The following is a 25,891-nucleotide window of genomic DNA, read 5'->3' as shown; positions in this document are numbered from 1 at the left end:
AATTCAGCTGCACCTGGAAAAGCACTAGTAACAGGGGTGATGTGAAAGTAGCAGTGATATGAGAGCAGTAGTAACAGTAACACAGCAGCAGTAATAGCAATATGAGAGCAATGGCACCAGAAGATAGTTGATACTACTTCCAATGACATATAGAACGAGTATATAATGATGAGAGATGGACCGGGGTTCCCAGCGATCTACACTAGTGGTAACTCTCCAATAAATGACAAGTGTTGGGTGAACAAATTACAGTTGGGCAATTGATAGGAATCAAAGCATTAAGACAGAACATCAAGATTATTAATCATGTAGGCATGTTTTCCGTATATAGTCGTACGTGCTCGCAATGAGAAACTTGCACAACATCTTTTGTCCTACCAGCCGGTGGCAGCCGGGCCTCAAGGGAATCTACTGGATATTAAGGTACTCCTTTTAATAAAGTACCGGAGCAAAGCATTAACACACCGTGAAAACATGTGATCCTCACATCACTACCATCCCCTCCGGTTGTCCCGATTTCTGTCACTTCGGGGCCTTTGGTTCCGGACAGTGACATGTGCATACAACTTGTAGATACAATCTAAGCAATAAGTATAGAGCTTAAATCTAAGATCATGCCACTCGGGCCCTAGTGACAAGCATTAAGCATAACAAGATTGCAGCAACAATAACTTCACAAACTTTATAGATAGACTAATCATAATGTATCATCCATCGGATCCCAACAAACACAACACCGATTACATCAGATGAGTCTCAATCATGTAAGGCAGCTCATGAGACCATTGTATTGAAGTACATGGGGGAGAGAATACCGACATAGCTACAGCTAGAACCCGTAGTCCATGGGGGAACTACTCACGGAGCATGGCGGAGGCGATGGCGTTGATGGAGATGGCTTTCGGGGGCACTTCCCCGTCCCGGCAGGGTGCCGGGACAGAGTTCTGTCCCCCGAATTGGAGTTTCGCGACGGTGGCGGCGCCCCTGGAGTCTTTCTGGAGTTTCGTCAATTGGTACTGCGTTTTTAGGTCGAAAGGGATTTTATAGGCGAAGAGGCGGCGCAGGGGGGCACCTGGGGGCACCACACCCTAGGCCGGCGCGGCCAGGGTCTGGCCCGCACCGCCATGTGGTGTGGTGGCCCCCTGGCCCCTCTCCGACTCTTCTTCGGTGTTCTGGATGCTTCCGGGAAAAATAGGAGGTTTGGCGTTGATTTCGTCCAATTCCGAGAATATTGCCCGAACAGCCTTTCTGGAACCAAAAACAGCAGAAAACAGGAACTGGCACTGTGGCATCTCGTTAATAGGTTAGTTCCGGAAAACGCATGAAATCATCATAAAGTGCAAGCAAAACATGTAAGTATTGTCATAAAACAAGCATGGAACGACAGAAATTATGGATACGTCGGAGGCGTATCACTTATCTCATCAACCGGATGCCCTCAAGAGTGCTTGGGATGAAGACTCCATATGAAATGATCTATGGCCAAAATGAGTTCATCGTTCCGCCAAAGGTGTTTGGGTGTACTTGCTTTGTTAGAGACCATAGACCTTCGGTGGGAAAATTGGATCCTCGTGCTGTGAAGTGCATCTTCATTGGATACCCATCTGGACAAAAGGGCTACAAGTGTTGGAGCCCTAGTGAGCGGAGAACATTTGTTAGCATGGATATGACATTTAGAGAGTCTGAGCCGTTCTATGGAGAGAAGACGGACCTCAGCTCGTTGTTTGACTTTGACTCTCCTAGCACAATCGAAGCTAGTCGAGAGGGGGAGAGTGAACTTTTGAGGACAAAGGAACATGAACCATCCAGAGTTGTTGTTGGTTCAATTCCATCTCCTACGAGTGAAGAGAGATGGACAAAGCCAAATGAGGAAGAAAATCTAAGGGTGTCTACAAGGAGACAAGCTACAAGTGAAGAGAGATGGATAAAGCCAAACGAGGAAGAGAACTTGAAAGTGTATACACAGAGAAAATCGCAGCATGAGCAGCAGCAACAACAGGTCCCCATGACAAGTGACACACAGGTGCAGGGGGAGCAACATGTGCAACAACAGGCTCCCACGACAAGTGACACACAGGTGCAGGGGGAGCAACATGCTCCAACAGGTGTTGAAACTGATGAATTGTCTGATGACGCAGGTCCATCTATTACGAGGGACTCAATGGACTTGCCCATTGCCTTAAGAAAAGGAACCCGAGCTGCAGCTAGAAAACCTCCAAATTAGTACCAGGAGGAGCATGACATTGCTAATTATGTATCATATGCATCTCTATCTACGAACTATAGGGCCTTCATCGCATCATTGCAATCTGTGGTGATCCCAAGAGATTGGAAAGAAGCAAAACAAGACCAAAAGTGGTACGAGGCCATGTTGGAGGAAATGAAAGCTCTTGAGAAGAACAATACATGGGATCTTGTTACTCTTCCAGCTGGAAAACGTCCAGTTACTTGCAAATGGGTGTATTCCGTGAAGCAATCCCCAGAAGGGAAAATAGAACGATACAAGGCAAGGTTGGTGGCAAGGGGTTACAGTCAAACATATGGGATTGACTATGACGAGACCTTTGCGCCTGTTGCAAAGATGAGTACTATAAGAACTCTTATTTCTTGTGCTGCTAACTTTGGTTGGCCCTTGCATCAGCTGGATGTCAAGAATGCTTTCTTGCATGGAGATCTCCGGGAAGAAGTTTATATGGACATTCCACCTGGCTTTAGTAACTCCAACACCCAGGGGAAGGTGTGCAGATTGAAGAAGTCTTTGTATGGTCTCAAGCAGTCACCAAGGGCATGGTTTGATAGGTTCCAGAGAGCCATGCACAATATGGGTTACAAGCAATGTAATAGGGATCATACCGTGTTCTATAGGCATTCAGGGCGTCGTATTACCATCCTTGCAGTTTATGTGGATGACATTGTTATCACTGGAGACGATAATGATGAAATAAGCCGGCTGAAGATGAGATTGAGCAGAGAATTTGAGGTTAAGGATCTAGGACAACTCAAGTATTTCTTGGGTATTGAGATTGCGAGATCTCCTAAAGGAATAGTTATCTCTCAACGGAAATATGTGTTGGATCTACTCAATGAGACTGGTATGCTTGGGTGTCGGCCTGCTTCAACTCCTATTGAGCAAAATCACCAGCTATGTGCTCAGTCAGGAGATCCAGTTAATAGAGAGCGCTGCCAACGGCTTGTTGGTCGACTTATCTATTTATGTCATACGAGACCTGATATATCTTATGCCGTGAGTGTGGTGAGCCGCTACATGCATGACCCAAGAAGTGGACATCTAGAGGCAGCTTATAGAATTTTACGCTATCTAAAAGGAAGTCCTGGAAAAGGTATATGGTTCAAGGCCAATGGGCACTTGAGTGTGGAGGGATATTGTGACGCTGATTGGGCAAGTTGCCTTGATGACAGAAGGTCAACATCTGGCTTTTGTGTCTTCGTAGGAGGAAACTTGGTATCTTGGAGGAGCAAGAAGCAGCATGTGGTCTCAAGATCAACTGCAGAAGCATAGTATAGAGCAATGGCGGTGTGTTTGTGTGAGATGTTATGGATGAAAGGCCTCCTATCAGAATTGAAGCTACTGCGGAGAGGGCCATTGAATCTTTGGTGCGACAACAAGTCAGCAATAAACATTGCTAACAATCCCGTTCAGCATGACCGAACAAAGCATGTGGAAATAGATCGATTCTTCATTAAAGAACGGCTTGACGAAGGAACCTTGAAGTTAAGCCATGTAACCTCTAGAGAACAAATAGCAGATTGTCTAACCAAAGGATTAGGTAGTAAGGAATGTTTGTTGGCATGTAACAAGATGAGAATGATAGATATCCATCGCCCATCTTGAGGGGGAGTGTTGGAATCTAAGATTAGTGTAATAGTACTCTAGTAGAGTCTAGAATGCTCTAGGGGAATTGGAGATTAGTAGTAGTCTCCTAGGAAAGTCTAGAATATTCCAGTAGTGTGCTAGAATCTAAGTTAGTTTATTAGCAAAGTCTAGAGTATTCTAGGGAGTGTCAGTATAGTAGTAGTGTCTAGACTATTCTAGTGTATGAGTTAACATGTAAGCCTAAGTTGAGCTATATATATGAGAGGGTGTGGAGGTCCAAGTGACCAACCCATCCACAATTTCCCCAAAAGCCTACAGATTTACATGCACCAATTGATTATATCAGTTAACCCAACATTCTTATTTTTGAGTTCAAGAAAATAAATGTGATGTTTCCAATTTGATCGCTGATGTTTTTATCTTTGACACAGTTTTCTAATACCCATATCGTCCTATCTCCCTGTAGAATTTACCCTATCCGTATCAGCAAGAAATTTGAGCCAAAATACCCTCCACCCCCCTTCCAGCCTTGCTCTAGTATGGAATTTCTAAATATTTATATGAATCGTGGCATGGTGGTTTGACACGGGGTTATCTGTTTCTGAATCCAAATTTACTTATGCATCAAAATCTTTGACATGTACAGTCTATAGCCTATGCAAACCTCTGTTCAATATTACCAACAGTCTTGGACGGAATAGTGGTATATCTGGAAACATCAGTAAATGCAAACTTGCGAGACGTCAATATCCAGGGTACCAAACACAAAACATTAACAGCTAAGAACAGAAGTTATGTATCCGCAGTGCTTGAAGAGCATCACAAAACAAGTTTTCTTCCCATGTAAGCAGCCACATATTATTATTGGTATGGTCTATATGGACCTACTATAGTATGCAGTAGAAGGTTTAACATCATTACAATAGTATCATGATGTGGATGCTCCTGCCAGCATTGCAGGCTGGCAATGTGCCATAGACACAGCTAATTTTTTTAAAATCGAAACGAGTGCAAGTAGTCATAAGAGATGCGTCAAACTTCCTACAATAATAGGGACAATTCTGACTCAAAACATTCAAACCTGAACCCCTGACTTGAAAGTTTTGCCAGCATGTACTGAGAATCCAAAACCACTGACACAGTCGCACACCTGTAAAAATTTCATGTCCAACACATTACCATCACCAGCACACATCAATAATTAGTTTTAATATTTCTGATGATTCTGACAAAACATACACAAATTCAGGTTTCACTGCTTTGCTCAGAAGTAAATATAAATATGGTGGAGCGGTACACCCTGATACACATTTACTCTAATAAATAAATAGAATACAGAGGCAAGAAGTGATTTCATTTTTATTCAAACAAAATGTCCAGTGATATCACCCCGAGTATCTAACAGGGCAAATATGAATTTCTGGGAAGCAATAGCTTCTTAAAACCAAAAGTTCTGTATGCCAACTGTGCAGTTAACAAATAAGAATTCAACAGTGGAAACTAACTTGATGCATTGAAATTTACTGGCTAGCAAGACAACATTCAAGAAACTTGACAACTGAAGTGCCCTTTTAGAAGTGAAACCCCAAAACATGGTTCTTACCTATTCTCATCTTGCTTCCATGCTTGAAAGTTACTAAAATTACAACTGAAAACCTTGGAGAAGACACCAAGTTATAGCAGCACAATCATAAATAAGAAAACACGAAAAGGGTTACTTTACTATCCATACCCAGAAGCAACAATACATGAAGTCGATATGGTAGTTGGTAGATACCTGTATACAACACACAATAGAGCAGGCAGTGAATGAGGCGAAGGAGATATCGACGATGTGGCAGACTGCCCTATAGCTTCAGCCTATCAATTGGAGAGCAATAGAGATGAAATTAAAATACCTACATCCAAGAAGAAGACATGAACAATACAATTATTTTGCTGAAGAGAAAACATCAGTCTCCAAGAGAAGTAAATCGTATTCTCATGAGATTTTCTGTAAACCTAGCTATATACTCTTAGTAAATATGTCTCTGCCTTGATCTCAGTTGTTTGAAACAAAAGGTGGAAGAGCTCCACTACATGATAAAATTATAAGAGCATATGGATAATTCTAAGCTTAACCAAAGTACCAAACTGTCTGGATGCCTAAAGTTGCAAAATGAAGTACATACAAAATTCTACAGCTATTTCAGCACTGGTCTCAGCAATGCGCTAGTTTGGAAGGGAAATGCTATGAATCACATAGAACTTTTCTTCCAAGCAGGAGACAAAGGACAGAGACAAAATTTAATCATCCGTATAATAGAGGAAAGCAGCAACACCAAGTTAGATCCTACATAGGAAGCGCAACTCACCTATGTATGCAGGAGGGCAGCAAGGTTCAATTATAGTGGCACCGGCCATATGATGTTGCCACTGGCTTGGGACACCTGCATCACATAACCATACACAGCTGTTTGAAAAACAATATGTACAAACTGAAAACTTATGTAAAGTTCCATTACAATTGTTTGGTAAAACAAATTAAAGGTTTTGAATCCACTGTGTTCACAAATAAACATGGAAATGGTAAGTGAATTAAAGCTCTAAAATGATATCCTCTTGTGTACCAAAGGAATCTCAATTATTGATCTATTAAGAAGATTCATCAACAACTATCTGATAAAATAAAGCAATCAAAGCCAGCAATGCCCAATACATGTATGTCTTGGAGCACCAAGCAGTTACAGATTTAAGTAAGGTTCAGTAGCTTTTCTGAGAGAGCGAAGTAAGATACATTAGCTGGGGCATGAGGTTGATTTATGTGGCTATTCAATAAATATCAAAGCACAACATATAGGAGCTGATGAACTTTCTCAGTTTGGTAGTAACAAAGAACTGAAACCATTTTACCTTGTCTCTCTCAGCATATAGGAGCTAATGAACTTTCTCGGCCCTATGATTTAGAACTATTGCATCTCAGTGAATACCAAGCCTCGTGAGCTCCACAGCCAACGACACTGCCCATAGGGTCCAAGATCTGATTCCAAACTTTATGTCATAAGGGCGTATACAAGTAGTCTGAATATGTGAACAACCTCCGCTGACATAAACAAGCACCCAAAAACCCTTCTAGAAGACCATACGGTTGCAAAATTGGCTTCTCAACCTCCATCACTGCACGACACATAACAAAAACAAGTAAATATAGAACGAAATACAATCCCATAAATAAACTAATGGAATGCTTATGACAAATAATAGGTAAGCATTCCAATGTGGGAATCATAATAGTTGTTTAGTAAAAGACAAGTTACCATGTGGAATAGAGTCTCGCCATCCAAATCGGATGTGACATTATGATTGCATTATGGGAAAACTTGTTCAAAGAAGCTACTGCTCTTCCCTTAGAACTTATGAAATAAATCCAGATTTTCCATCCATACCATTAGACCCAATCTCATGGCCATTTTGGCACCATAATTGTCTGCAATAATATCCTCCTCTTCAGCCTATAAGAAAACTGCTTTTAGGCAAAACAGTAGGCAATTAGCACAAACACAACTGAGCCATCAATAAGAAATGAAATCACTGGACTCTGTCTTCAACCATGTTTAGTTGTATACAAAGACTAAAGCAAAATCAGTAATCTCATGCTGTGAACCAAATAGAAACTAAATCCCTTTTACATGACAAGAAGTCACAAACCAGAGTTTTTTCCCATTTATCTCATACTCCCAGCTGAATAGCCATTACGAGCTCGCAGTCAGATCTAATATACCCAAAAATAACTACTGGTGAGATTTTGTATAAAAAAGGCACATGTACAGATGTACTTCACTAATCAACAACTACAATCAGTAGAGGAGATAGATAGATAGATCAAGGCAAGCCATATTGTTTAAGGAGAAAATGACAGGGAAAAGTGGGATTGGCCAGAAGTAATTATGTATATATTGCATAATCACAGAGCCTCCAGCTTATCATCACTGGCAACATCATTTTTCTCCGCGACCATTTATGGCAGGGCCTTCTCTCTTACCTCCCAAGCCTTGTAGTCCCAAATCCAATTCAGCTAGAGAAACGATTTCATGTTAAATCATACATACAAATACATAGAGCAAACAATGAATAAATTACATAGTAAAAATGGCCAGGCAAGTTATTAGCACCATGAAAAATTGGATGTCTCACATACGTGACTCGATCTGACACACAGCGGCGGTTCGAGCCATGGCGGCGCTTCTCCCGCCGGCGACCAACCGTTCCCCCAGCCATGGCTAGGTCGCTGTTGAGCCGGGGATGGAGGCGGCCGGTGGACTCCCGTTCTCCTCCCCATGAGCCTCCCGCCGGCGGCCAACCAGCCGGTGGTCTCCCAAGCTCCTCTCCATGGACCTCCCACCGGCGGCCAACCATTTTGCCCAGCCACGGCATGGTGGCTGTGGAGCCGGCGATGGCGGCGGCCGGCGATGGCGGCGGGTGGCCATGACGGCGGGCGGCGGCCTCCCGTGCTCCTCCCCATGGGCCAGCCATTAAGGAGATATGCTGCATGAAGCTCGGGTCATCCACTGCGATTTGTGTCCATGGGGAAGGAGGAAGAAGAGACGTTCAGGGAGGAGGAGGAAGAGAGGGAGACGGGAGGAGGAGAGACGGGATTGGGGGAGGGTGAGAGAGGTGGGATTGGGGGAAAGACTGCAGGCGGCTAGGGTTTCTCACTTTGGGGCGTCCCTTTTTATACTGCTGCGGTGCAAACAATGGACGGCCAAGATCCAGCTTCAGGCAAGATCCAACGGATGAGAAGCGCTAATCGCTGTGAAGCCCCCATGGGGGGCAGCTATTATACCTTTAGATTTCAAGGGCATCTTCACAGCATAACAAAAAAGGCAAGCTTAAAAGATGATTGCTCCATGTTCATCTCGTAAAATCATAACATAACCTCCTGTTCCATCCTCATGGCTTGTTTGATTCAAAGGATTCCTAAAGTATTTTTGTAAGATTCTTACTCGTAGAACTTTTCCCAATAGAGGTCATTTGATTCAAATAATTAAACCCTCCAACATTCTTATGGATTCCTTTCTTACACTACGGGATCCTTTGATTTATACGATAGGAAAAGCATGGGAATAGGAAAAGTACATGATTGGGATATCATGCCTACTTGAATCCTATGGAAGCATGAAGTGTGTTTGATTGTAGCAAAAAAATCAATGATATATGACCTGATGTATTTTTCCTATAGGATTTACACTACAAGATTCTTATGGGATATGTTCCTATGAATCAAACAACTTATGTATGAAATTTTCTCATGCGATCTAAATCCTACACAATTTATATTCAAAACCTATGTTAAAGGAGCTCGATCCAATAGGATTTTAACAAGAGGTTAGACCTCTTGAAAAAAAATCCTATGTGTATATCATAGATCTAGATCTGGTGGAGGCAGAGCCCTCTCCGCCTCCCGGGGGTGGTGGTGGGGGCGGGGGCAGCTCGGCGGCGGACGACGCCATAAGGTAGGAGGGCAGGACGGCGTGGCGACGGAGGGGCGGTGTGTGAGCTCCTCCTGTCTCGGGCAGAGGGGAAAGCTTTGGGTGGGCTCCTCCGGTCAACAATCAATACAATTTGAAAGCAATGGTCAATTCAAAACCACCGCGGCTCCCTAGCCGTCACCGGTAACGGTCAAGGCCTCCGACTAGACGGCAACCCTCCCGTCCGAGCGTCTGCGAGGGGTTTCAAACTAGAGGGAGGGAAAACTGAGGAAAAGTTAAGCGGCTGAGGAAAACTGAGTATAACTAACGAACCATGGCCACAAGAACTGTTTGCCTAGAAAAGATAGAGCATTATGTTAGCTTAGCTGGTTAAAGTCTTTGCACTTGAATCCAAAGTCTTGAGTTCAAATCCCCACACAACCCGATTTTATTTTTATTTCTAAAAATTGTAATAGACATTATAGTATGTTCCAAAACTAGGAACCCTGCCTCATATTGTTTTTTAAAATATTTTATCATATTTTTTCCCTCGAAGACGTCTCGTAACTTACATAGTCTACTAGTAAAAGACACGTGCCATGCACGTATGAGACATACGAAAAAAAAACATTAGAGTGTTGTTTTACTCACTACTAGTTTAATGCCCGTGCGTTGCTACGACTGTCGTCAAGTCATGTTTCATGGCATGCATGTGTATAGAAACAAATAGCTACTCCCTCCGATCTCTTTTAATTAATTTGAATTTAATATAACTTTATACTAAATTCAAGTCAATTATATAAGACCTAAGGGAGTACATAGTATTTGAAAGAATCTATTTTGCTAAAATATAATTTAACAAAAAGCTATAATTTAACAAAGCAACAAGATTTCACTTTTCTTAGAATAGTTTCAAGCATTAGTTCTCAGATGAGATGGACATGGATCCTATGACATGACTGCTGTCAGGTAGGGCCCACACTCTTTGGGGCCTACATGTCCGTGGCCCAATGTCAGGAACAGCTACGTCAGGGGATCCTTGACCCCCTTGACGAAAGCATACATGTGTCATGTGCCTATTTGGCCCGCTAAGATTCAAATAGAGACATGAAGACCATGATATATGATGTTGCATATGAAGCATTGTGGTGGTGATGGTTAACAACTCCACCGGAAATGGCTGACTAAGCCATCACATTCAACTCCGGTTGTTGGGTGCTCCCTCTCGTTTCAAAATATTACAAAGGATCGGATATACAAGGGCCAATAACTTCATTTAAATTTTGGATAAAATATATTATCAAACCAATCCAGTAGAAAATATATAAAATAAGAAAGAACAAACATCTCCCGAAGTATTCTTCGTGAAGAAGATTGAAATATTCCAGACTGCCCTTTATAAATGGAGCAGCTAATTTACAAAGTCACAGATACAATAACTCCACATGATAACCTACATCGTGCCCAAGTTTGGCACGTTTGAACATAAGAAATATATCTTCATGTGATAAATAGAAGGTCTTTTGTGGCTAATGAAAATTCAAACCATTGAGTGATAATGAGATATAGAAACTTTGCTTCAACAATTTCATGTTTCCTAAGTGATGCACATTAGTTGCAGTACAACCATTGCTTGAAACGTATTTCCATCCCGAAAAAATACGAAACATTTCGAAGTGATCTTGTTACTGACTCCCAAGTGCGTTTTAAATCGTTGTCTAGATGTTGACTCAAAAGAATTCCGTGTAAATGGAGTCAGCTGATTCTCGTTTGAATAGCAAAAAAAGTTAAGTATTGTGGCCCAAGAAAATACTGCAAGTGTGCCAAAGCTCAATGATCTCTTGATGTTTCTTCTTAAATTCCAATGGCCATCTAGAAGGTTGTGGACCTGCTAATGAAAGATCTCAAGCACTCAACAAACAATGCTTAAAATTTAACATTCTCTCAACAAAAAGGAAGAACAACAACAACAACAACAACCAAGCCTTTAACAAAAAGGAAGAACAATAAAAAAAAATTCTAATTGTCTTGACCTTTGTCACAGAATCTATGAAGCACATACTTTCTCACAGTAAGAAATTAATCATGTCATCCCATTTTATTTCCAGTGAATTAATTAAATTGGGTGCAACAAATTCATTTTTACAGGTAAATTCTGCATCACCTGCAGCAGAACTATTAGTCTTGATTCCACTCTTCGACGTGCTCATTTCGGAAAGCATGCATCCTGCCATTGAAAGAGTTTCTTTCCAAGCATCACAGATCAATGCAGATCCTCTTTTACGCATAATTCCAACTGCTGCATTGCTCTTTGTTGGAATAGAGGATGAACACATCAATGTTGTTTTACATGAGTTAAATCATCTCATTCTGAAATAGCCTTATTTATATGAAGCAACTTTGGTAAATAACTCAAAAAGATATGCCTCGGTCATCTATATATGTCATTATGCAATCAGAACTACTCCAAACGACAGAATATAAACTATGCACACATCCGACTAATGTCAAAAGACCAAATGAGGACCAAGGTATAAATATTAATAAGATGGCCCAGGACTGAATGGAAGGACACATGGCAATCCTATGCTCCCGTGAGGCAATTCTCAAGTTTCAGATTAAACATTATGCAAGGATGTGTTTTAGAATAAGTGTTGCAGAAGTAAAAGAAGTGCTTTAGAAACCTTGTTGTGGAAGGAAATAAAAATCTATGTTCATGTATTCATGATCGAAAGACAATATAGATATTGCAACATGCCAACATGGGTTGTACCAGGTTACCTGATGCGCATGCTTGCAACCATGACAGAGAGCTCATACTCCGTGTACCTAATATTGGCACTATGACCCTTAACATATATGTGCATCCTATCATAAAATATATATACATGTGCAAGCAAGGTTTCAATACATAGCCTCTTTCTAATAGCAAACGAGCTGTTGAGTTTACGTAATCAAACTTGGTACCACTACGAATTGATTGTTTTCCAACCAGGGAGCCCACTTTTTATCCGAATCAACTGGACCATGAAAAGATTTGTCAGAGCACCGATAATTCTTTTATACCCCATCTATACTCGTGCACCTTTGCTTCTCATAAACCCATCTTGTAGCAACAGCTTTAAAAGAAGGACAAAGGAACCATATAAAATCAGTCTAGAAAAAGGTTTGCCCGATGCTTGAAATACTAAATAAACAGTTTTCTGAAAGTATGGCAGATAAAAATGGTTCATAACTCAACACATGATTAACAAAACAAGTGATCCATCATCTACAGGGATCATTTGCTTGTAACAACTAAAAATAGAACTGCACGCCAATGCATCCAATCAAATATCCAAAGTACTGAACTGCATGAGAGCCAGAGTTGCCAACATCAAGAACAAGCGGGTGCAGGGATCATTTGCTTGTAACAACTAAAAACAGAACTGCACGCCAATGCATCCAATCAAATATCCAAAGTACTGAACTGCATGAGAGCCAGAGCTGCCAACATCAAGAACAAGCGGGTGGGAAAATCGGTGTAATTTATTTTATCAAAAACCTGAATATGATTAATAAGCTGAACTATGTTTGATAAGGAGAGTGTAGTCAGTATACACATGCACGAAATGACCAGACATTAACTTCTTACCTAAAATCACAAACTGTAACTGTATTTTGTATATATGTGTCTGACTAACATAGCGATTATATGCATATCAATGAACTTAGAATACAGTTAAGTTGTTATTCCTGATAGCATAAAATAGATTGTTTCTGGATGGAGCTCGAGAAAGAGAGCCAGCCATATACGAACTGTTCATGAAAAAAATAGGATTCAGAGAGGTAGACTACTGTATTTAATTGGTTTACAATAAAAAAGCTAGGCCTTGTGCCGAGAGGACTTATGTGGCGTTCATTAAAAATCTTGGCCTTGTGCCTTTTCTCTACAAAAACAAGAAACTAACCCATGGCGGCTCATCCAGAATTTGGCAGACATTTACGGATGAACTCATTAGACGCATCTTAATAAAAGAAATGAACTGTTGCATTCACTCGTGCAGAGAAAAGCTACTGCGTAGGTACTGATAGACCATGGAATGGATAAAAAGGAGCTAGCCACATGAGAAATTACCAAAGTCAGCACAACTGGCCTAGCTATTCTTCCAATGCAAACAACAATACGATTCCCAGTCAATGTTGGATAGATTTAGTTTGCTGGCACTAACAAAACAAACACATATCAACAGCTTATTCGCAACAAAAAAAACATATCAAGAGCTGATCCGCGTACCTACATGTATAGTTATAGAATTTGTTACCATTGCACCAAATGATAAGGACAAAATTCGAAGCTCCCCTGCAAGGAAAGACATGGAAGAAACATCACGAATCTTGGCCAATGACATGGTGTAATTGCTGATGAACATAAGTATACATGTCATCAGGTCTATGTCTTTTTGAAAGAGACAAAGCAAATTGCTAACAATTGACAGCGACACACAAGTATTGTTGATCTCCAACAAAAAAAATCTTACCACCGGGAGCCTTTCTGTAACCCTGTAGCAAACACTTAACTACAGATAAATGGATTATATGAAAGGTTCAAGTACAACCATCATGAAATTCTTATATGATCAGAAAATAGATTCCTAAAAGTTATAATATGAACACACCTAAAGCTTAAATGTTAAGATGTCCTAACATGGGTATAGCAGATAAAATGGACCGCACAAAAAGGGAAATTATAGGTTCTTTCAGTATTAATTTAAAGAAGCAAGCGACATGAAGTTAGTTAATATAGAACTAAACAAATTTTCATGGATGTAAGCTATGCCACATGGATTCAAAAAATACTACATTTTTGTTACTAAATATACATCAATAAAGTTCCCCTCTCTCCATTTTAACTTCCATGTAGTTCAAATCGTTTGTAGTAATAGAGTACGGTTCATATTAACAAACGATGATATAATAGTTATAAGAAAAGCTAAACGCTCGAGAAAATCTTAATTCTTTTTATGCCCAAAATGGACCACATGTTCACCACCACTAACAGGAGAGGAAAAGATAATCTCCAAGTGCATTATTTTTCCAACCTTTTCCTCATTGACTTTATAAAGAAATAGAGGGTTGCTCTAGATGGAAAACCTTGAACAAAACATGATCAACCAGGTCGATGGGAAACAAAAATAAGAGCTAGTAATAAGATAAGGGGAACTAAAAGGAAGTAGAATCCCTCCATGGAGAGCCCATACCTGAACCAACAGTCCGCCTCAAGCCCCCAGCCTCCCTCTGAATCTTGTTGCAGAAAGGGGAAGAACATGAGAACATCCAACCTGAGCCAGAAATCAAACTGATAATAGAAGGAGGGGGTTTGGGTACAAACCTGAACAGCGTTGCACGCCATGCTAAATATCTGATCCAACCCCTGATCCAAACGTAGAGAGGGAAGAAGAGGTGTCGGGTTGCCCAGATTCCTTTGGGACAAAGCCAAGCTGCTTTCCACGAGCGGAAAATGAGAGAGCAAGGGCCGCCTGAGATGGGAATCAACATGAAATTAATAGGGGATGGTAGAGCCATTGATCTCGCCATGTTCATCTCTCTCACCTCAGCACTCGTAGTCGAGGACGCCTCCCCTCTCGTGTTGGTTCTGGGCCGCATATCGCCTCCATCATCGTCGCCATCATCTCTGTAGATGGCCGATCTAGGAGGATACGGTGCCCAGGTGGACGCCAGTCGTGTTGACGCCTCCCCTCTCGTGTTGGTGCTGGGCCGCATATCGCCTCCATCACCGTCGCCATCAACTCTGTAGATGGCCGATCTAGGAGGGTACGGTGCCGGGATGGACGCTAGGCCAAGCCTGCGCACCTCCTCCCTCCACTCGGCCACGCACCGACACCACCGCCACGACCTCTACGGCCACCAACGCGACCTCAATAGATGCCATCACAAGCACGCTCGCAGTCGTGGGCGGGGGCGAGAAGTGAGAGGCGGCAGCGGGACCCTATGCTAGGGTTCATGGGACTAAGGGAGGAGGTCAGGGCTGTGGCCTGTTGCTGCCTTTTTCGCTGGGTGAATCGCTATTTCGCACTTATCGGTGGCACGGAGGCGTAATTAGCTAAGCCAAATAGCAGATCGACTTAACGCGCCATTGGATACAGATCAGACGGACGTAATGCTTCTAATGACGACCATCAAAGTGCGTTGAGTGTCAAACGACCAACTCCCATTTAATAGTAAAGAAATGTCCGTAGAAAGAAAAAGGAACTTCATTATTCCGATATTTATAGGAGCGTGTGTGTCTTGATGGGTTTCAAACCTAGTGGTGTATCTAACACGATTTCAAGTCATACATTAAGTATAATTATTTACACATGTTGAGAAAATGTATAGTTGCAAGCTTGTAAATAGAGTGAACCGAAAACACATATTTACGTGGAAGGTCATCCAACATGATCATTTTTTGTTATAAGAAAGTCTGAATTGTATTTCAAGAGTTTGATAGAGTTTACATGCACTCTTTGTTTCACTTTAGTTTAATAAATCATCTTTGAAAAGACTTTTCATTCCTAACGTCTAACTACAAATATTATGACTCTTTGCACAATTCTAGGAGGAGCAACCACTGTACATAATTGACGATATACAATTTTTTTTTTGCAAGAAGTACATATAAAATCAAGAAAAATGGTATGCTATGAGCTAACAAAATATATGAAATAATGTTATGCACATGTCAATGTACACATTTATAAATGCAATCTTGAACTACCGAATTGTGGGAGCAATAACCTGTTCACTCGTGGCTTAATATTTAGAGCTTGTCTAACGGCTTTATATAAGAAGAAAAAAAAACTACATTTGTGCTTTATATAATATGAGGCAGGGTTTCATGTTTTGAAACATATTACAATGTCTAGCACAATTTTTTAGAAATAATAATAAAATCAGGTAAGGTGAGAATTTGAACTCAAGACCCAGGATTCTAGTGCAAAGGATTCAACCAGCTGAGCTAAAATAATGTTCTGTCAACTCTAAACAAACAATATATAAAGGGTAGTGTGCGAAAAGTCATTTTGGATCTTGGGCACCAGGGCTCTCGCCATATTAAAAAATTCGAAAGTTAGATTTATATGTTTAAAAAAAATCTGTAGCAAAATTCTAAAAGGAGCAAATAAATATTTTGTTTTCCGAGCTACACAAAAATGAAAAATTCTGATTTTTTTAGAAGATCTAAATCACTATACTCAGCTTTACAAATTTGTTATTTTTGTGTAGCTTAAAATACAAATTATTTCCAGCTGAAAATTTACACGTTTGTGGAATATAATACTGGCTACATCATAATTTATTTTCAGATTTTTCTAAAACTTAGAAATGTGATTTTTTATTACTTTTTTAAATAGGGATCACTGGTACCCATGTGCACCAAATCTCTGTCCGGGTAGTGTGTCACCTTTGCCATGGACACCACACCAGTGAAGTGTGACGCTCTTCGCATAGGCGCCACACAAAAGGGTTAGTAGAGTAAAATATTTTCGCCGGAGGATCATTTTGTGCAAGACTTTCACCAAAAGGTTATTTTTGTGTAAATCGTCTCACAAGGGCGATTGCGACTTTATTAACAACACACATGCCAAAAACACACAAAACGACGCAAAAAAAAAACAGTTGCAATCTCACAATGCCATATGGTTTCTAATAGTGAAATGACTTAACGGCCGTCCAACATTACCAAGCAAACATCGCAATATGCAGAAAGAGTTCAACATCTAAAGCCAGGAGCACACATATTTAACACTGGTATTGTCCATATGGCAGCTTGAACTGCACCTGCATCCAAACCCTCCAAGTGCTGGCCCAGACAGAATTAGGTTGTGGAGTTGATTGCAGTAATTGCGCGATCTACGAAGGCGTTTCTGCAAGTAAACAAAGTTGCGTTGAGACTGGCATCACGTTCCATACTCCGGTGCTCACAAATAAATAATTCTACTGGAACAATGGAACATGTAAAAGTTCATGAATCCAAAATTTTAGTTGGATTTTTAAGGAGTTTGCCGGAGAATGTATATATGGAACATGGGGGCATGTGAACCCACTTTTTGAAAAGTTCCGTTTGTGATCTTAAAACATGTTTTAAAAATCGAAACACAAAATGATTTCCCAGATGATCTCAAATATGTGCTCTGGACATGAGTTTCGTGACGAAAAAATCTTTTATTTTGTCTTGGCAAAAAAGTAAAATTTTGCAGGGCTATATCTATACTATTATATACGAGTTGGTCGTCGGTCATACAACATGATTTGGTGGAGATTAGGACAATCTTGTCCAATCCATCCAATCTAATACCATGTCTCTGCTTCGTCCAATCAGTTTTACACTCCTTTCCCACGCGTATGACAATATCAATCAAGGTCATTCTCATTTAATTAGCTATAATAACATTTCCTTTCTTTACATCTATTGTCCCTAAATAAGTGAGACATACAAATGAATGAATGATCAACCAAATATTATTTGCCAATCACGCAGACGCTCTCCGCCCGCGATCAATCAGTTTCGCTGCGCCCGCCGTCGCACGAGACCAGCACGTGCTCGGGAGTGCAGGCCCGCTGCGGTTCTGGCTGACGATGGCGAATTAGTCACACTACTCATCTACGCCGCGCTCCGCTGCTATGCTCGCGAGGGCCGCATCCTGCTGCTCGGCGCGTACGTTGGCAACTTTCTCCTCTACACAAGCTATGGCAGATCCCACGGTATGTTTCTTTCTTCAGTCAATCAGAATACATTATTTACTATGTTTCTTGGCTGAATTTGGTAGAAGACGGTGCACAGTACCATCGCTGATGACGCCAGGTTGGAATTGGCGCTGGTGAATTCTTCGTCTGGGAGGAATGGGAGTGGCGGCTGGAAGTTTGGGCTCAACAGGATCCTTCTCAACTTCAGTTTTAAGGTACGAGACATTGACGTGCTCCCTGATCCTGGTATCGCGGCGAATAAAAAGCACTGTGGTTCGCTCGTTCGTCAGTTGGACTATTTGACCCATCGTCTTCGTGCTTATACAGAAAGAGATCTTTGGTGTATTTTTAATGCATTCGAGTCAAAGTATGTCACCTCCTTTTTTTTGTTCGATTCAGTTTCAATCATCTTATATGGAACGAGATTATCGTTCGAATTATATATTCCACTCTTTTGTGCATTATGTTGCCTTTGGTTCAACCCTGACCTGACCTCTCGCTCGCCATCTCCACCCAAATCCCTTTCTCTCCCTCTAGATCAAAACGCGCTGCCGCGACGCCTTTGCCACCAACCTCCCCGGCGAACCCGTCGGCTGCTCCAGCACCACGCGAGAAAACGGCAATGGCGCGGACGTCGTGCCGAGGCCGAGCGCGCCGGTTGGCTCCGTCGTCGCCGTTGTTCCGCTCCGGCGCGATGAGCAACCAGCTAACCACGGGTCGTGGCCGTGGAAGGTGCTGCTCAGGAACGTGCGGTTCATGATGCCTCATGATGCCGATGTTCCAGAAGGCCAGGGCGCTCGCGCGGCCGAGGCACAAGCACGCCAGGGTCACGCCGGCAGTGGGGAGCCCGGGTTGTGGGTCCATGTCGAGCGTCGACTGGTCCCACGGGAGTGCCGACACGGCCGGCAACGACGCCATCCTCTACTGCAAGAAGTCCAACGTAAGTGCACCTAAAAAATCAAACATATGTACACATGTGCTGGTTAATGGTTAATACCACTCACATGTTTTCGTAACTAACACAATTTTTTTTTGAAATAACTAACACAATTATTTTGATATCTGTTCCAAGGACAAGATGCACTGCCATCAAGGAGGTTAATCGCAGATCGTCCAAATGAGTTACCCAATCTACGAGAGCTTTATGTGATCTTGTTGTGCCATCTCAACCCAAGTTCATTATCTTTTTTTTTTCTGCGTATTCTTCAAATGCCCTGGTGTGCATATATATGACAGTAGTATTACAGATGTATGATTATGATTAACCCGTGCAATGACTCGTTTACATTGCCATAGATGAGCTCCATTCATCCACGAATACCATTTCATGTTAACTGAGTAATTTGTTGGCTCGAGCTACTCTCCTTTCTGATGAATTGTAATACAGTTTATAATGTTCAGATTAACACGGCTAATACAGATGAGCACTACTCTATTGTGATTTGGAAGATTGTTAATTGATAACTTTCTATTTGCAGTTATATGTTCTGCACGACAAGCTAGGGCGTAGAATGTGTCCCCTTCTCTTTGTACATATGTGTTCAATATTTTGGATTTTGAATTGAGATAGGACTTTTAGCTGGTTGTTGTAAATTAGACTCCAGGGCTATGATTGCAGTTCTGAATTTCTTAGTGTCATGTAGGGTTGGAAATTTCCTGTTGGTTGAGAAAATCTCAGGCAACAGGTTGTACAGAGAAACAAGTCTAATAATCACTGTGATGAACATTTCTAGACTCTGTTGTTATCCTCAGAGATGATCCAGTTTCTTTGTAGAATGTCAAATTGTTGATGTGTTGGGATCTCTTAGTATTTTTACATCTTACAAGTTAAAATGTTTGTTTATACCCCTATTAATTATGTTAACAGTAACACCACTACTGAGTCCTGGATTATTAGGCAAGTGAGAATAGTGGTGCTTCTTATTGATCCATTTACAGCTAATTAATGTAGTGTTTCCTTAATCACCAAACCATGCAAAGAGGTGTTGGTACCTAGGTGGAACTGATAAGAGATGTAAATTTCCTTTATTTATGTGCTCAGGTTACTTTAGATAAGGTGCATTGTTTTTCTGGCACATATATGTTTCTCTGTGCATTGATTTTATCATAGTAATGACGTGTTTTCCATTCCCCTGCTCTGTGGAGATGTAGCATTCAGAGACGTTGGTTCACATGACCTATCACCTCAAGAGGCGGCGGTCTCGACATGCTACTCTAGAGCCGGTCGGCGACCCCTCTACTGCATATATGACTATTTTGCATGCCCATGAGTACACCGTGGTACTGGTGATGAAACTGCTGATGGAAAGAAGTCCTCAACCTGACATAGTTTCTAAATTCCTAGGCTTCACAAAAAATTTTGTGTGTCTTGCAGTCTTTTGGTCTTTTGATTATCTGTCTGAAGTATCGACTAAGAATCTTCTTGCGCTTTATGTATATGTTTTGGAACACAATTGTAAAAATAGCTTGTATCAGAAGATTGAGAAGTCCCAAGTGTGGTTAGTTACATCTGTATACAATATTTTTTTGGATTGCACTGTTTACATATCGGTACATGAATACAAGTAATCATATAGAGTTGTACTATTTTAGTTTTTCTCAGCTCCTATCGATTGATCTAGATCAGTGTGTAGAGGTCATTACATTAATTCCACATACTTGGTACTTTAACAATGAACTCTTTTTGGAAGGTCAGGGAGTAAGCAAGGTGAGGTTAAAAATGTTGTGAGGTGAAAGGTGACCATGTTCGTCAAATAAGACGACAATCAATATCGTCCGTAGCAACGCACGGGCATTCAACTAGTAGCAGTATACATGTGACGTATTTTGTCTTTTATAGATTCTGAAATAAAAAAGTGGTTTCTCTGCGAAAACTTTCTACGCACACATGGAACATGCGTATGTACCCGGATATTTTTATTTCAGAATTTTTTAACATTTAGAAAATGCATTTTCAACTAGGGTTCACATGCACCCAGATTCAAACCGGACTTTTCCGTTGCCTTCCTCATATACAGTCTAATAACATGGCAGTTAACAACAAATAAATACCAAAAGCAAATGAAACTGCTAGATCAGTGATGTATGGTGGCGTTCAGAGGATGATATTATCAACACAAGATGTACGCAATAGCAAAAGAGCACTAATTTGTTCTACAGAAACACAACAAAATTACTAAGAGCATCTCCAACGGGCGCGGTATAAATCGGAGCGCTATACCACGCTGTCATCGCGCTGTAAACTGATGGCGCGCGCCAGAGCGATTTTTTCCCCGCCGGATCCATTTTACAGCGCGTGTTGACGCGCAAAAAAAGCACCTCCGCCGGACACTCTATTTTGCAGCGCGCGGGCGCTTCCCAAACAACAAACAAACACAACTATGCATCGAACAAGATCAAACAACCATATAAAATTCAAAAATAAAATGTACCATCCGAATATAATACATTGTTCAGACCAAATACAACACGTCAAACATATAACAATACAACATAGTTTTGAGACAATACAACACATAATTTTCAAACAAATACAACAAGTATGCAACCACTGTTGTCCATTCCAATTCCACCATTCTTCCATGAGATCTTTTTGAAGCTCATCATGTGTGTCATTGCACCGAATGGCACGGTATGAGGCAATGAACCGGGCAATCCTATGTGCGGACCTACTCACTTGCACGGGAACCCCCATCAAGTCGTAGTGGGTATGATCCACATCTTTTCCGCGATCATCCTCTATAATCATGTTATGCATGATGACACACACGGTCATGATATACCAAAGGCATTCTTGATCCCAAAATCTAGCCGGTCCTCTAACAATGGCAAATTGGGCTTGCAAAATCCCAAATGCTCTCTCTACATCTTTCCTAGCCGCCGCTTGTGCATTATGGAATTGGGTTTGCTTCATACCTCTTGGTTGAATAATCGGCTTCACAAATGTTTGCCACCTTGGATATACGCCGTCGGCGAGGAAGTAGCCATAGTTGTACTTGTGGCCATTTGCTTCAAACTCCACCAATGGACCTTCCCGTATTGCAAGTCTTGTCATTAGTGGTGACCGTTGAAGAACATTGATGTCATTGCAAGATCCGGGCATTCCAAAGAATGCATGCCATATCCAAGTCTCTTGGTCGACCACCGCTTCAAGTACTATGGTGGCATCCTTCTTGTAGCCTTTGAATTGTCCATGCCATGCCGCTGGACAATTCTTCCAACTCCAATGCATACAATCAATGGAACCAAGCATACCGGAAAACCCCCGGTTGGCGTTGATCTCCAAAAGCCTTGCCGTGTCTTGAGCATTGGGGGCTCTCAAATATGTGGAGCCAAATACATTGACAATTGCAACGACAAAACGCTTCACACACAAGATAGAAGTGCTCTCGCCCATGTCCAAATGATCATCAATAAGATCCGCCGGTATACCATATGCCAACATACGCAAGGCGGCGGTCACCTTTTGATATGTGCTATGACCAAGTTCTTCGGCGGCATTCCTCCTTTGCTCAAAAAAGCGATCATATTTGGTGACCTCCGTTGCAATGTGCTTGAACAAGTTGAGACTCATCCGGAAACGCCGACGAAAATAGCTTTCGGGGAATATCGGATTCTCATTGAAGTACGACCGCATCAACTTCTCATGCCCTTCAATCATTTCTCTCCACAACTTCTGTCTACCGAACACCGATCCACCAAATTTTGGCCTCTTAACGGCGCGATATGCTAATAGTAGCGATATGTTCTCCTTTTCCTCTTGATCATACTCGTCATCCGATGAATCGTATGATGAAATCTACAAACATATGTATGAAATTACTTAACTATTGTAGCTAATTGGCGAGTAAAAATAGAGGCCGGTCGGCGGAGGTGCATACCTTGCGAGCAAATGGGCGAGCACCATGGGCGCACCATATTGCTAGCGAGCTAAAAGACGATGACGACGACATGTCGACATCGGCGCGGAGGAGAACGCGACGCCGGCGGAAAGGGGGACGCGGAGGAGGAGCGCTGACTATAGCCCGTCGCTGGCGGCCGCGCGAGCGCCACAGTGCGGCCGCTGCTGCCAGGAGGGGGTGCGGGCGAGGCGGATCTACGCCGCGGCGGCGCGCAGCAGCGGGGGCGGCGACGGATTCGACCGACGGCGACGGGATTTCACGCCGGCGGTAGGTGGGAAAATGAAGGCGCGGGCGCTGGCAGGGGAAATTTCCAGCCGTTGGCTTTTCGTGCGGGCGCGGAGCGTTACCGCGCGCTGTAGCCTACGCGGCAAATATGCCGCTCCGTTGTGCAAAACGCCGCGCGTCCTAAAAAATTTACAGCGCCGCGCCGTTTACCGCGCCTGCTGGAGCGCCTGATTCCCTCGCGCGCGCGGTATACTGGTCGTTTTTTTGCAGCGCGGCCTATATAACGCGCCTATTGGAGATGCTCTAAGTTATGACCCTTCTTCCTTGCCATCTGTAAGGCCAAACCAAAACCGATTCCAATAGCATGCCACCTATAAACCATTGTAGACACTGCTCAACGGTATTCCACCAACATAAACAATCTGGAGCAGGAGCTATGGTATCTAACAAATTGTGGGAATTATAAGAAAGGTTATCAGAACAAAACCTAAAATATTTCATCATTGTTACTAGACAAAACCAACAATAGAAGCACTGAATGACCAAGAATAGAACTAAGTTAATGTGTCAGCACACGTTCTACTTCTATTGCTGACAATCATGTTCTTCTGTTTTGGCAACATATGATAACATCCATGCCTCCATCAGAGGCGTACTGAACTTTCAAGATAATCAAGTCATGTGAGCCTGACTTTGTATTAACATGCATATTCGAGGCTCATAGAGTTAGGGAGCATATGGTATCTAACTCATAGCCATATGTATAAATCTAATAGCTAGTCCATACAACAGAAACCTTAAAAACAAAACAAGAGAACATGCATTACCTGCTAATTGAGTAACAAATAAAAAAGATATACAGATAGCACAAAGAAAATGCAAATCACCTATTGAAACACATGTTAGAGATCTGGTGTGTTCACATTTTCAGATTCATCATCCTGTTTATCATCACGCGCTTCAACTTCAGTGTCTATAAGGGAAAGAAATGCACAAAAGTTAAGGAGAAGCTTGATCAACAATAAAGGAAATTAAATGTGCAAACACAAACAATTTAATTATTCTTTCAATGAAAGGTAAAGTAGATGAGATTGTCCATTTTTATTGGAAATAATATAATGCGATGAAAGATCATTTTATCTGCAGAGGATGCTTAGCTAAGAATAGTAAAGTCATCTAAAAATAGGAAAAGCCGCTAGCTATTTGTCTCAACCTTGCAGTACTCATGAGCCTCAGCGATGTGCATTTTGTTCACACGTCCCTTGGCTACATAAGGGGCCTTCTCCTGCCACACAGATCCATCCATGTATGTATCAATAACAAATCAGCACGTCAAAAGTTACAGGAGACAAAAAGCTGTCTTACCGAATCGCTAAAGAATTTCCAGTTTTCAGCAGCTTTCCTACGAATCTGAAAGTTTTCCACGACAAACAAATTGTCAATTCATCCACGAAACAATGGAAACAAATTATTATGCCTACTGATAGAGGTAAGGAGGCATTGAAGGATCGAACTGACAGCATCTACGGACGGCTTGTCATAGACGCCTTTGAAGTTGCCCATCCAGAAGATGTTCCTAACAAACGAAATCATGGTCAAATAAATCAGCGCCCATCCAGAAAAGCAAAAAAAAATAAATGAAAAACAATTTGAAACGTGGAGGATCTCATCTTACTGATAGGTGACCAGTCCAAGAAATTCATCCTCTGACATGTCCAGTGAAATGTTCATCACCGCCAACCCGCGTGTAACATTGGAAAGGTCATGGGTCTTGGGCTTCTCTATTCCATTGCTCTTCACCGCCAGCCTGCGTGGAACATCAAAAATCTCATGGGTCGACGCACCAAAATTAACCACCAAAAATTAACCTCTATATGTTGCATCAAACGAACAAATCGATTGCCACACTTTTCTCTGAAAAATTTGATTATTTGCCACAGGACCACCATATATCAGTGACACGGGGTGTGGCAAATAATAAATTGCAAAAAAAAAAGTGTGCCAAATTGTCAAATCCCAGTTGGATTCTTACTTGCCCTTGGCATTCTTCCCCTTCCTCAATTGGATTGCATCGCTCTTCGCTGCCAACCTGCGTAGGAATCCACAAGGTTATGTATCGACGGCTCGACGCACTAAAACTAGCAGCGTCTCTTGCATCAGAGAAACAAGATTCGGTTTGGATTCTTACTTGCTGTCGGCCTCGTCCGTGGTGGCTGCGGCTCCCATGGCTGCGATCTGCTTGCAAGCCTTCATGTCTGAACAACAGGTGAGATCGGCGCGAGGCGAACCCAGTAATCGAGCGCTCGAATTGAGATTTGTGCTCAGCTAGGGTTTGGGAGATTGGGGAGATTGGGGCATTGAGGAAATCGCCTCTTTTCCCTTATGTCAGGTACTGGGCCAAATGAAGCCAAGTCCTGGTCCGTTTTGACCTTTAGAGGCTTTATTACAATCTCTATTTTTTGCGGGCAGGTTTTATTACAATCTTAATAGAGTACTTTTATTTTGGCAAACACCGACTTTGATAGTAAGTCGAGTCCTCCAAGATCTCTCTTACGACCTACCCAGGGCCGGTCCTGACTTTTCAAGGCCCAGGTAAAACGAAAAATGGGCCCTGCAAGGCCGTAACTATGGGACAATGGAAAATTTTCACTGCATACATACAAAGCAAAAATATTTCACTCGACTTAACTATCCCGCTATCGCCCCCACCCCCCAAAAAAGACTTAACCATCCCATTAAACAAAAATAGGATAAGTAAA

General features: G+C 41.9%; 1 protein-coding gene across 2 annotated transcripts; it reads right to left on the bottom strand.

The window, feature by feature from the left end:
• Positions 1-16,936: 16,936 nt before the first annotated feature.
• On the bottom strand, positions 16,937-25,563 carry LOC127299156 (uncharacterized). 2 transcript variants are annotated; one of them, XM_051329070.2, is made up of 8 exons: positions 25,321-25,563; positions 25,165-25,221; positions 24,808-24,939; positions 24,651-24,708; positions 24,498-24,542; positions 24,346-24,417; positions 24,056-24,105; positions 16,937-17,186 (listed from the first exon to the last, which is right to left on the bottom strand). In XM_051329070.2, the coding sequence occupies exons 1-8, from the start codon at positions 25,383-25,385 to the stop codon at positions 17,138-17,140; spliced, it is 528 nt and encodes a 175-aa protein (XP_051185030.1). In that variant the 5' UTR covers positions 25,386-25,563; the 3' UTR covers positions 16,937-17,137. The 2 variants fall into 2 exon arrangements, with proteins under 2 accessions (XP_051185030.1, XP_051185031.1); XM_051329071.2 differs by having other exon boundaries at positions 24,020-24,105; positions 25,321-25,562.
• Positions 25,564-25,891: the final 328 nt, after the last annotated feature.

This window comes from Lolium perenne, chromosome 5 (assembly GCF_019359855.2).
Source record: "Lolium perenne isolate Kyuss_39 chromosome 5, Kyuss_2.0, whole genome shotgun sequence".
Classification (NCBI taxonomy): Eukaryota; Viridiplantae; Streptophyta; class Magnoliopsida; order Poales; family Poaceae; genus Lolium; species Lolium perenne.
This window is presented reverse-complemented; position numbering and strand designations above follow the sequence as displayed.

Bases quoted from the DNA above. Each gene is read 5' to 3' on its own strand.
- LOC127299156 (XM_051329070.2), bottom strand. From the start codon at position 25,385: ATGAAGGCTTGCAAGCAGATCGCAGCCATGGGAGCCGCAGCCACCACG. The intron at 24,940-25,164 runs GTAAGAATCCAA...TGTTCCACGCAG, and splicing joins GGGAAGAATGCCAAGGGCAA to GCTGGCGGTGAAGAGCAATG. The intron at 24,418-24,497 runs GTAAGACAGCTT...TCTGTGTGGCAG, and splicing joins GGAAATTCTTTAGCGATTCG to GAGAAGGCCCCTTATGTAGC.